Source organism: Giraffa tippelskirchi, chromosome 10 (assembly GCF_054371585.1).
Source record: "Giraffa tippelskirchi isolate mGirTip1 chromosome 10, T2T-mGirTip1v1.2.pri, whole genome shotgun sequence".
Taxonomy (NCBI): domain Eukaryota; kingdom Metazoa; phylum Chordata; class Mammalia; order Artiodactyla; family Giraffidae; genus Giraffa; species Giraffa tippelskirchi.
Genome location: NC_137284.1, coordinates 16,489,638 through 16,502,604, shown reverse-complemented (window position 1 = coordinate 16,502,604; position 12,967 = coordinate 16,489,638). Strand labels below are relative to the sequence as shown.

Below are 12,967 nucleotides of genomic sequence, written 5' to 3'. Positions count from 1 at the left end.
ACTGAACTGATCGTTCCATTCACTGATGCACCTGATGGCCTTAGGTGAACTGGCCAGGAAGGCTGTGGGGAGGGGGGAAGCCCTCTGCCTCCAGAGAGGTCTGGGAGACCCATGGGATGGCCCCCCTGGGCTCTTGGTGTTTAAATGAATACCTACCTGGGATGTCAAATTGTGGCCAGAAAGGCTATGGTACAAAATTTACCTATGCCCCCCAAAGAGCTATCCAGAGATACCATGAACTGCTATATGGTTGTTAATAACACTATTGCTTATAGCGTACCCACTGGGTGACAGGCACTGTTAGGTGCTTTACATTAGCAGTTCTCAAAGGGTTTGGTTTTGGGACACTTTTACATTCCTAAAAATTTTTGAGCCCCACTCCCCCCTAGAGAACTTTTGTTGGTTAAACTATTGATATTTATCAAATTAAGTATTAAAGTTGAGAAAGTTTAAAAATATTTAGTTATTCATTACAGGATAACAATATTAGACCTATCATATTAACATAAATAACAATTTTTAAATTTAAAAAATTTTCCAAAAGAGTGAGAAAAAATGGTCTCGTTTTCACTTTTGCGAATTTATGTCTACCTTAACAGAAAAAATTTGGATTCTCATATGTGCTTCTTGGGCTTCCCAAGTGGTGCCAGTGGTAAAGAATCCACCTGCTAATGCAGGACATGCAAAGGGCATGGGTTCAATCCCTGGATCAGGAAGATCCCTTGGATAAGGAAATGGCAACCTACTCCAGTACTTCTTGCCTGGAAAATTCTATGGACAGAGGAGCTTGGTGGGCTACAGTCCATGGGGTCGCTGAGTTGGACACAACTGAGCATGCACACACACCTGGGATGCATGGCTTCATTAGTGGGGAGGGTGAGGCCTGCTAGCACAAGGAATTTATTGGCTTCAGTCTGTTAATGACTTTCAATAAAACTGTCAACTTACAGAAGCCCTTTTACTGGGCAAGCAGATAGGTGTGAATGGGGATTGAAGCCAGGAGCTAAAGTCCATGAAGGAAAACGGTTTTTCTGTTGAACTGGGCACTCTGGTCCAAGCAGGGGGTCTGAGAAGTGCAGCTGGCACGCCAGGAGCCACACCTGGAGCCCTCACTCCTGCACCACTGGTCTTCCTGATGGTGAGGTGTCGCTTGTTACTCCTCAGGTAGAGAAAGTTGAAGCTGAAGTGCTGTGCTTAGTCACTCAGTTGTGTCCCACTCTTGGTGACCCCATGGACTGTAGCCAGCCAGGCTCCTCTGTCCATGTGGATTCTCCAGGCCAGAATACTGGAGTGGGTCGCCATGCCCTCCTCCACGGGATCTTCCAACCCAGGGATCGAACCCAGGTCTCCCGCATTGAAGGCGGATTCTTTACCAGATGAGCTACCAGGGAAGCCCCAGGGAAGCTTGGATGCAGCTGAGGATGTGTACCCAAGTCCCCGTGGCCCAAGCTGGTGGCTCTGCAGGCTACAGAGAAATGTAGGACCACGCTTAGCTGTGGAATGGGGAGCAGGAGGGGTACGGATGTAATGTTCCCTTTGGAATCTGGCATCTTAACAGTTGAGGGCAGGATGGAGGCTGAGTCAACCCATCAAAATGTATTTTTGAGCCCTTGTTCTTGATTTAGAATGTGGTAAGCACGTTTGTGATTGTGAAAGAAGCAGTGGAGTTAGGGAGGCAGAAATAACTCAGGAGAAGCAGAGACCCGTGAGAACTCAGAGCCCCCTGGGTGAGAGGTGACCTGTGCATAGGAAGCAACCTTCAAGGGGGTGTGGAGAGATAGCAGGGGTGGGGGGTGGGGGTGGCAGGAGGCTTACCCCCCAGAAAAATGGGACTTTACTTTTCCTCCCCAGTTTGGATTTGGGGTCAGAGCCTTCATTTTATGCAGGATCAGAGTAAAGAGTCTGTCGGGTCAGGGAGAGGACTTTGCAGTGAAGGCTCAGAAATTCTCTTCAGGTTCAGTGTAGACAGTTCTTAGGTTTGGGCATCTATTTCTTGGCTTCACAGAGTTTCCTCCATAGGATTCTGGGAAGGAAAGCAGAGCTCTTTGGGAGGAACTGGTTTAATGGAGAGGTCCATGCGTTGGTAACAGACCCCCACCTCTGCTGCCCCTTCCCCTCTTCCTCATCCTCCCACTGTCTCTCGTGCCTTCTAGGTTGGACTTGGCCCAGTCTCTGGGACTCACTCAACTGCAGGTGAAGACCTGGTACCAGAACCGCAGGATGAAATGGAAAAAAATGGTAAGAAAGAGAGTAAGTCCTAACCACGGGCCCATCGTGATGGGAAAAATTCTTACTACAGGGCTGGCGAGAAGGCAGCAAGGACCTTTTGGTGGATGGAGCTCCAGAGATTGGAAGGGCTTTTACGATGCTGGCTGGGAGGGAGGCCGTTTGAACAAAAGGATAAGCAATTCTTTCTGACCTAGATTTCCTGACCAGAAGGATATTCTTTTTCACAGTTTCATTGGAAATAAAAGAAAGACAAAGCCTCCAGGCTTGTCAGTTGCTGCTTTTAACCCCACCTGCTGGCCTTTTCAAAGAACTCTCTTCCCCCTCCCACCAATAGCTAAGAATAGAAGTCAGTCCTCTGTGTTTATAGAGGACATGCAGGGTGCACCTGCTCTTGTAGCTGTGTGTCTCCTGACACAGGGATTCTCGACTCCAGTGGGCATCAGGGGAACCTGGATGGCAGGTATGAATGCAGAACTCAAGGCCCTTCCTAAGATTCTGCTTTGCTGGCCCAAGGCAGGGCAGGTTAACTAGCACTCAGGTTCCTCTGATACACATGGTATAGTGACTCTGGTTTCCCAAATACCACTCTAGTGCCTTACAGATGAGTCGTTCCCTATTTGGTTTTTAAATAAACTTATATGGCAATAGAAGAGGAAAATGTGGAAGCAGTGACAGATTTTATTTTCTTGGGCTCTAAAATCACTGTGGACAGTGACTGTAGCCATGAAATTAAAATACGCTTGCTCCTTGGAAGGAAAGCTATGAAAAACCTAGACAGCATATTAAAAAGCAGAGATAACACTGTGCCGACAAAGGTCCGTATAGTCAAAGCTATGGTTTTTCCAGTAGTCATGTATGGATATAAGAGCTGGACTATAAAGAAGGCAGAACGCCGAAGAACTGCTGCTTTAGAATTGTGGTGCTGGAGAACACTCTTGAGAGTCCTTGGACTGCAAGGGGATCAAACCAGTCAGTCCTAAAGGAAATCAGTCCTGAATATTCACTAGGACTGATGCTGAAGCTGAAACTCCAATACTTTGGCCACCTGATGTGAAGAGGCGGATTTTTGGAAAAGACCCTGATGCTGGGAAAGACTGAAGGCAAACAGAAAGAGCAGCTGAAGATGAGATAGTTACATAGCATCACCGACTCAATGGATATGAATGTGATCAAACTCTGGGAGATGCTGAAAGAAAGGGAAGCCTGGTGTGCTGTAGTCCATGGGGTTGCACAAAGTGGGACATGACTTAGTGACTGAACAACAACAACAAATAAAAAACATCTCTTTAAAAAAGAAACATCTCTACATTTTAAAGAACTCATTTCATAATGGTTTAGCCCTCTCTCTTTTTCTTATTCAAAAAAAAAGGCAACAGTTAAATCCAGATTTTCCAAAGTAGTTGTCTCACTTCCAGTTTTGAAAATTCCAAGGGTCAAAGTCAAAGCCCAAAGAAAACAGGAGGGTTGGGAAGAGAGTGGGAAGAAACCTCTGACCCAGGCCCTTCCATGTCCTCGCTGGGTCTCTGGGCCGTTCCCTTGTCCTGTGGACCGAGCATCTCAGGCCTGCCTGCATGATGTCCTAATTTGCTAAGCCATCTGGTCACAAGCCTTGGTGTATCAAGGTCTGGAGTATGAATTTTCTACAATGACCAAATAACTAAGACCCCCTTCCCCTGCACCAGCCACCTAGTTTTCAGAAACAAAAAAAAGTTAATAGACACTTTTTGATAATGGGTAATAGATTTTGGGTTTTCTCCATTTTGTGTTTTTATCCAATATATATATATTTTTTCTCTGAAAATTTTGGTTCTTGCTATTGCCTGCTAACAGGCTTCCAGATGACGCTAGTGGTAAAGAACCAGCCTGCCAGTGCAGGAGACATAAGAGATGTAGGTTTGATCCCAGGGTCAGGAAGATACCCTGGAGGAGGAAATGGCAACCCAGTCCAGTATTCTTGCCTGGAAAATACCATGGACAGAGGAGCCTGGTGGGCTACGGTCCATGGGGTCACAAAGAGTCAGACACGACTGAGCACACACAAGCAAGAGTCCAGAGGAGAAGTGAAATATTGGGACAGCTTGCAGGGAGAAGTTGAAATGGAAAGACAAATAAGATTCAATTAAACATGTTGTTGCTTCTCAACTTCTAGAATGCTCAGACACCCATGGAGCCTTTTAGGGGACTGATCTCTAAGGGAACCAGATCTGGGACCTGGAAACACTGGGCTGTGTTTCCAGCCGTGCCCCGCCCTGCTTGGCTTTGGGCAAGTCTCTTCACTGCTTTCTGTGCAAGTTCCACCACCCACCTCCTTCCCTGTCCCATCATCGTCATCAAAATTGACATCTCCTGAGTGGCAGAGGCATTGTTTGAGTTGGTTATCAGCGATCTTTTCGTGAGTCAGACGACGGAGGCACTGACAGCCCGCTGGCTGTGCCAGCACCGCCCAGTGCCCGCGGGGAACACGTGTGCCCCTGCTGCTGACGTCAGCTGTTTTCCACTGGCCTCTGCGCTGCTGGCACAGCTGCAGCCTGCATGTCGATGGTTATCAATGTCGTAGAAAACAAAATGGAAGTAACTGCACAGATTTAAATCTCCGAGCAGTCCACAAGCCAACCGAATGCAGGCCCCTTCCGTAAATTAGAGTCCACTTCATTTCTCCTCATGAGTAGTTACTTTTCACCGGGCAATAGAGATGTGGCTTTAAGACACCAGTTGTTGTTGTTCAGTTGCTAAGTTGCGTCCTATTCTTTGCAACCCTGTAGACTGCAACACACCAGGCTTCCCTGTCCTTCACTATCTCATAGTTTGCTCAAATTCATGCCCATTGTGTTGGTGATACCATTCAACCATCTCATCCTCTGTTGCCCCCTTCTCCTCCTACCCTCAACCTTTCCCAGCATCAAGGTCTTTTCCAATGAGTAAGATACCAGGCCATCCATTAAAAAAAATTCGAAAAAGGTACTCAGTCAGTGGGGGTAGATGACCTGTGAGTTTCTCATTATTCAGAGTGATCAGGGCAACAGTGGAAGGAAATAAAAGGTTCAGCATCAGTAGGAGAAGGGAGGGCTTCCTGGAAGAGGTGCCATCTAAGTTGGGTTTAATGGATGAATAGACACCTGCCAGATGAAGTTGGAAGGGTGTCACAGGCTGAAGGAAGGAACAGAAGTATGTGGGGGCCCTGCAAAGACCTCAGAACAGCTGGAGTGAAGATGAGAACAAGGTGGCTCAGGTGTGGGTCACGTTCTGACTCTCCCAAAACAGCAAGGCATTGTTGGGATCCTGATTGCTTCATAGTTTCCCCTGGTAAAACTTTCAAGGCTGTCTCTTCAAGGACTCGGGAAGAAAAGAATAATTGAGTAATAAAGATGTCTCAAGGCAAGAAACCTCATTGGAACTGGAAAAAGATTAGCATTCGCTTCTCAGAGTTACTTGCATGTTGCCAGAACCGAGATAGCATCTCTGACTAGTTTTTACCAGTCAGCGTGTAGAACCTTTAGCGGATTGGGTAAATGTGGTTTCCCACATTTGGTGGGATGCTCACCCTCCCTTCTGTGTCTGCTTGGCTTGGGTTCCAGTAGGGTCCAGCGGGCTTCGTAGCGGGCCAGAAGTACCTCATCATTCAGGGATACTTTTCATCTCCAAAGTAGGGTTCTGTTCTGTGAAAGGGTCCAGATGGGTGGTACCTTCCTCTCCCAGTCACAGAACTGGGTGGGCCACATCCCACGCACAGCGGTCATCTTGTGCACCGAAAGTCTCCAGCTGGTCAACAATTCTGTAAAACTGCTACCGGTTTCTACCTATGTAATTATGGGCAAGCGGCTGTTTCCTCATCATTAAATGCCTAATGTCCACCTTACAGAGATGCAAATGAGGTCAGTGAGCCAATCTGAGCCAATCGCTGTAGGACTCAGAACAGTGTCTGCCCCATAGGATACAGTCAGGAAGTGTTAGCTGCTGTTTGTCTCAGTGTTTTGTTTTTTTTTTTAATTCTTTACCCATCCACAAAATTCATGTCTCCAGAAAATCTAAACTTTTGAAGGCCAGGAGAAATAACCTGAAAATGAATTCTGCAAGTTTCTGGGATGCTGGTTGAAACAGTCAGGTGTTTTTCTGCATCCTCCCCACCTGCAAGCCTTCCCCAGTCAGTTAGTGCTTTAGCATTCAGGCTTGAGTTGAGTGGAACATCGCATCTTCTAGCATAAAATCTGCTAAACAGTGAGCTGGGGAAAGATCTGTGCTGGAGATGGTGAACGTCTCAGCTTCAGAGAAATTGCATCAGTTACATGGCTCTCCGGACTTCCCTCGTGAAGAATTCACCTGCCAATGCAGGAGATGCAAGTTCAATCCCTGGTTCAAGAAGATCTCCCGGACAAGGAAATGGCAACCCAGTATTCTTGCCTGGAAAATCCCATGGACAGAGGAGCCTGGTGGGCTACAATCCATGGGGTTGCAAAGAGTCAGATACAACTTAGCAACTAAACAACAACATGGCTCTCATCATTCCCACAGAGCTGCAGGTAGAGAAAGGGAGCAAAAAGGCAGTGGGTTAATGAGTCCATGGCCTAGGATCTGCTGGGAGGTTAGGAGGTCGGTAAAATAAATGTGGTAGAAATATCAGTCGAACACTTCCCTTGCACATTACGTGCAATGAAAATACCAATAAGAGTGTTAGATTCAGACAGTCGAGGTTTTGTGTTCAAATCTCAGGTCTGCCTTGGGTTGCTTTTCCAACATGACAAAACACTTCTGCCTGAAAAGTGAGGGAGGTAGAAGGTTTCTCTCTGCGCTGACAGCTGGGCCCTCCCGTCAATGTGCCCGTCCCCTGCCCACCTGTGCAGGTCGAGGAGGAAGGTCCCGACAACCCCAGCAGGAGGGCGCGGGAGAATCTAGTTTTAGAGTTCGGGGGAAGGCTGCCAGCGGGCCAGGTTAATAAAAGTAGGTGGTGTGCTGGATGTTTTTCCCAGAGGCAAGTGAAAAGTAGGTGGTGTGCTGGGTGTTTTTCCCAGAGGCAGGTGATCTCACGTGCAACGGATTGCCTGGCCTCCCTGGACGAAGGAAAGTAAATTGGCTCCAGAGATGCCTAGGGAGGAGGGGTCCTGAGAGAAGGGCTGCAGAGTGCATGCAAGTGTATAGTCCTAGCACGGGGTGGTTGCTAGATAATTACATGTCTCAGGTGTGCTGGGAGGCAGGGGCCAGAGGTCAGGTGCAGAAAGCAGCCAAGAGTGTAGTTATGTCCTAATTATTGCTTGTGCTGGAATGTTTTATTCCGTTTAGAAAATGGTCTGATTGTTTTTTTTTTTTTTCATGCTGTAGGAAAACAGCCAGGTGGGGTCTAGCCAAGCTGTGTGGGTGGTGTTCCCTAATTGCTGGGCTGGACTTTCCTTTGCCAATTAGGTGGCTTCCTTAGACCTGCTCGTTTATAACTTGATTACTACATGGGGTAACTCGATTTTGTATAAGCTCTTTCATACCGAGTGGAGCTGCTTTCAACATGTCAATTTCATCTTGGCACATTTGGGTGCTTTCAACAGCCTGCGCTCACATTGAAACCAAAATCAGATACTGACGTATGAAAAGGAAGATAGAGACGTCTTCTCCCCAGAGATTGATTCTGTCAGCATCTCTAGCTTGTTAGAAGTCCCCTTCACATCTCTGTGTTAGCTGTTTGGGTTGAAAGTACAGTGGCTGAGTAGATGCCCAGCTAAATGGAGGTGTTTAATGCGAATTTATGGTTTTTCTTACACCATAAGCAAAAGTTAACTCAAAAGGAATCATAAACCTAAAGGTAAACGTTAAAACTATGAAACTCCTATGGCTGATTCATGATGAGGTTTGACAGAAAACAACAAAATTCTGTAAAGCAATTATCCTTCAATAAAAAATTTAATTAAAAAAAAAGCTATGAAACTCAGAGGGAAGGGACATACATATACCTGTTGTTGATTTATGCTGATATACTGCATAAACAACACAATATTTTAAAGCAATTTTCCTCCAATTAAATTTAAATGTTATAAAAGGAAAAAAGAACTAAGAAATCCTTAGAAGAAAACATTTACTTTTAGAGTAAATGCTTTTGACCCTGGGTTAGGCAAAACCTTTTTAGTTAAGACACCAAAAGCACAAGCAGTAGCAACAAAATTGGACTTTATGAAAATTAAAAACTTTTGTTCTGTTGAAGGACATCATCAACAAAGTGAAAAGGTGGGACTTCCCTTCTTAATTTGCCAGGGCTTAAGAATCTGCCATGCAATGTAGGGGATATGGGTTCAATCCTTGGTCAGGGAACTAAGATCCCACATGCCAAGGAGCAATGCAGCCAATAAATAAGTAAACATTTTTAGAAAGGACATGAAAAGGCAACACAGAACAGGAGAATATATTTGTAAATATTCTATCTGATAAGGGGCTTTTGTCCAACATATTAGTATTAATAGACAACTCATAACTCAGTAATTAAAAAAGACAACCACATTCTTAAATAGGCAAAGGATTTGAATAGACACTTCTGCAAGGAAGATATACAACTGGCCCATAAGCACATGAAAAGATGCTCAACTTAAGTAATTATCAGGGATGTACAAATCAAAACCACAATGAAATACAACTTCACAACCACTAGGATGGCTGGAATCAAAAAGACAGGTAATAACAAGTATTGGGACTTCCCTCTGGTCCAGAGGTTAAGATTTAGCCTTCCAATGCAAGGAGTGCAGGTTCGATCCCTGGCTGGGGAACTAAGGTCCTACATGCCTTGTGGCCAAAACAAAACAAAACACAAAACAGAAGCAATATTTTAACAAATTCAATAAAAGCTTTAAAAATGGTCCACATCAAAAAGCCCTTAAAAAAATAAGTTTTGCAGAGTATGTGGAGCACTGGAGCCCTCACATACTGCTGATTGGAATGTAACATGGTGCTCCTGCTTTAAGAGAACAGTCTGGAAATTCTTCAGTCTTGGACTTCCCCTATGGCTCAGATGGTTAAGAATCTGCCAGCAATGCGGGACACCCAGGTTCTATCCCTGGGTCAGGAAGATCCCCTGGAGGAAGGAATGGCAACCCACTCCAGTATTCTTGCCTGGAGAATCCCAAGGACAGAAGAGCTGCTGGGCTACAGTGCATAGGGTTGCAAAGAGTTGGACACAACTAAAGTGACTTACCATGCACGCATGCATCACTGTTTTACAGAATAGGAAACTGAGGCCCAGAGTCTTTAAAGGACTCTCCCAAAAACAAAGTGGACAAGGGGCACAGTTGGTATTTAATCTAGTTATTCTACTTTCAAAACAAGAACACACTCTCTCCTATGCATTACTGCTTCTTCAAACAACATAAAACCATATGTTTCATGATATCTCCTTTTCTGATTACAGAAATATTTATACATGATCATTGTTGAAAAATTTAAAAATACATAAAAAAAGAAAAAGAATTGAAATTATCCTTGATCTTGAGATTGCAAGCAGGGTAGTGTGTAGTTGTTTAGCCACCAAATTAAATTATGCTGGTTTAGAACCCATTTTCACAAAAATATATTAATAATATTTCCCATGTTATTATATGTTCTCCTGTATAATGATCATAATGGTTGTTAAGTTTTCTCTCTTTGCTGTATACTATAATTATGTACTCAATTATATGGTGGAAACTTTAGAGTATGTTTTTTTTGCTGTTGTTGCCAATTTTGTGATGAACATTTTTGCACATCAATCATTGTCCCAATCTTTGATGACTTCCTCAGGCTAAATTGTTAGAAGCAGAATTTCTGTGTCAAACATTATGCACATTTTTTTAAAGACTTTTGATTTGCATCCTCAGGTTGTCTTTTGAAAAAGCTGTACCAATTACACTTTTACACAGGTATATGAGTGTTTATTTTCCTGTTTGTGACAAATACTGTTTTCTTTCTTTTACCAACTTGCTGTCACATTCATATTTTAATTTTCATTTATTTCCCTATTTTTGAAGTTGGATTTTTAATGTATTTATGATCATTGTATTTAATAGAAATGATATTGACTAAAAGTGCATCGAACCTTTTGTGAATGAAGCTGTCTTTGTAGACTGCAGGTGACTCATGGAGAATATTTTTTGCCAAACTTTGCAACTTCACTGATGGGAAGGAATGGTTTAGAGCAGGGGTTCCTAACCTCTGGGATCTAATACCTGATGATCTGAAGTGGAGCTGATGCAATGAAAATAGAAATAAAGTACACAATAAAATGTAATGTGCTTTTATCATCCTGAAACCATCTCCTCCCTAGTCTGTGGAAAAACCGTCTTCCACGAAACCAATCCCTGGTGCCAGAATGTTGGGGACCGCTAGTTTAGGGGTAGGTTGAATGGGAAAGTGGAGGGAAGAAGTTATTTCTTAGATTTAATCTCATTTGTCTCCCACGTAGGTTCTTAAAGGTGGACAGGAAGCACCCACAAAACCCAAAGGTCGTCCCAAGAAGAACTCCATCCCCACATCAGAAGAGATCGAAGCTGAAGAGAAGCTGAACAGTCAGGTTCAGAGCCAGGAGCTCCGGGAGCCCTCCCAGGGCCTGGAGGGGCTCTGCGATACGCAGGAACCAAAGGCATGTGTTGTCCCCGTGGAGGTGGCCGAGTCCCCAGGCCGGGCCCAGGAGTTGCCAGTAGCCTCTCCGGAACCCCCACCATCAAGCTAAAATAAAACTCTTGGTGGGGGGGGAGGGGGAGACTGGGAAGAAGGGAAAGAGAGAGGGCAGGGAGACCAGGGAGAAGAAAGCTGCCGAGAGCCCGAGACGTGGGGGAGAAGACCATGGCTGGCTCCCTCCCTCCTGCCCATGGCTCCCAGCTCCAGCTTTTGAGGAAGACTTGCTCGCCTTGGCCTGTTCTTCCTGAAAGGCTGCCTAAGCCACACAAGCCCTTGACTAAGGGACATAGTGCCTTGGAACTGCCGGCCCCAGCTGGGGTGACACCGTGGGGCTGTCTGGGTCCAAGCTTCCCCTGGCATGATGGGGGACACTCCGACCAGCCTCAGAGCAGCTAGCCATCGAAACAGGGAGAGATGGAGGAGTGGGCAGCATGCCCAGGTTCCTTGCTGACTCAGCACTTATTTCTGTAGTTTTGAAAGAGAATTTAATGTTTTTGATTGTTGTTTTTTTGGGGGGTGGGGACGGGTGGTCGGTGAGGGTGGGCAGATAAGAGTTGGGGGAAGGGAGTTTTGAGTTAATAGAATAAAGTTTGTTTGTTTGAAGACACGCGTGCCTTTTTACCCATTATAAGGTAGCCAGGTGATCCAGGAACTGATAAACCTTGTTTTTCTCGCTTCATTCAGTTGCCATCCCTGAAGCTGCAATGCAGATATGTTAAGATAACTTTTATTTTTTAATTAAAAATAAATCTTTCAAAAAGGATGGGGTGTGTTGTTTCTTCCGGGGAGTGTATTTAGATCTTCTTGAATATGTCCTATGGAAAGAGGGTGGTGCTAGTAGTAAAGAACCCGCCTGCCAATGCAGGAGACACAAGAGACTCGGGTTCGATCCCAGGTCTGGGAAGATCCCACGTGCCATGGGACAGCTATTCCCGTGTGCCACAACTGCTGAGCCTGAGCTCCCTAGAGCCCATGCTCCATAACAAGAGAAGCCACTGGAGTGAGAAGCCCTTGTACCACAACTAGAGCAACCCCACACACAGCAACAGAGACTCAGCACAGCCAAAAATAAAGTTAAGGGAAAAAAAAAATCGTAAGCCTGAGAGCTTGTAGTATACAACTCCTTCAACAGGACTGGATTCAAGTGTTGTGACTGCCACTTCGACTTTGCTAAGGCCGTACCTTCCCCTGGCCGTTGAGATCAACAAAGAGAAAGCAGTCTCTCTCTTAACGTGGAGGTAAAGGACTTGGCCTCCGTGAACCAGTTCGTGCAGCCCACACCCAGCTGTCGGCCACTGCCTCCCTCACCTGAGCCCACCCCACGCAGGGCTTTAGGATCTGCCCACCAGGCGGTGTCACCATGGCCAAAGTATTTGCAGGTGAGTCCTGCCAGCTGGGTCTCCCACTTGAAGAACCCTTCTGTCCTGTTCTCCTGCCCTAGGAAGGCCCTCATTAGGATGCAGCTTTCTTAGGCTGGTTTTTGGTCCGTGGTCTGGGCTCGCACACTGTCCTTCTCATAGGTGTCCGACAGTGACCACCACGGCTCAGGGAGAGGTGTGTGCACACACTCTGGGTTTCCCCCATCCTGGCTCTGGACACTGTTTGCCTTCCAGCCCTGGGTTCCTGGCCCGTCATCTTTGGTATTGTTTCTTGGCCCTACGTAAGAGACAGGGGTTTGACCCCTGTATTGGAAAGTTCCCCTGGAGGAGGAAATGGCAACCCATTCCAGTATTCTTGCCTGGAGAATCCCATGGACAGGAATCTGGTGGGCTACAGTCCATGGGGTTGCAAAGAGTTGGACACAACTGAAGCTACTTAGCACAGCACAGCACTTGGCCCTACAGGTTGGAGGGGTGAGTGGGGAGTCTTAAGAGCTTGGGGTATCTTCCCTCCTGTTTTCGAAGCCCCGAGCTCAATGTCACTTCCACTGACCAGCCTTGAACTTGTCCTCCAGCCTCAGCTCTGTGGAGTTCAGCCCCGTGGCTCAGAGGTGGGTCTGGGCTGGGCCTTTCCAAAGCCGGTGGGCACAGATTCAGGGGCCAAGTCAAGCTCCTCCTCCACCTCCATCCTTCCCTTTTCCTTCCAGTTCTTGAGCCTCGTGACCAGCACCCAGAAACCA

At 46.0% G+C, this 12,967-nt stretch overlaps 1 protein-coding gene across 1 annotated transcript in view; it reads left to right on the top strand.

Moving 5' to 3' along the window:
• Positions 1-11,608, top strand: part of BARX2 (BARX homeobox 2) — a 73,013-nt gene extending 61,405 nt beyond the window's left edge. The window contains exons 3-4 of the mRNA XM_081536558.1: positions 2,154-2,238; positions 10,634-11,608. Of these exons, the coding sequence (XP_081392684.1) occupies positions 2,154-2,238; positions 10,634-10,900 (352 nt within the window). The 3' untranslated portion in view covers positions 10,901-11,608. The remainder of the gene's footprint in view (positions 1-2,153; positions 2,239-10,633) is intronic.
• The last annotated feature ends 1,359 nt before the right edge of the window (positions 11,609-12,967 follow it).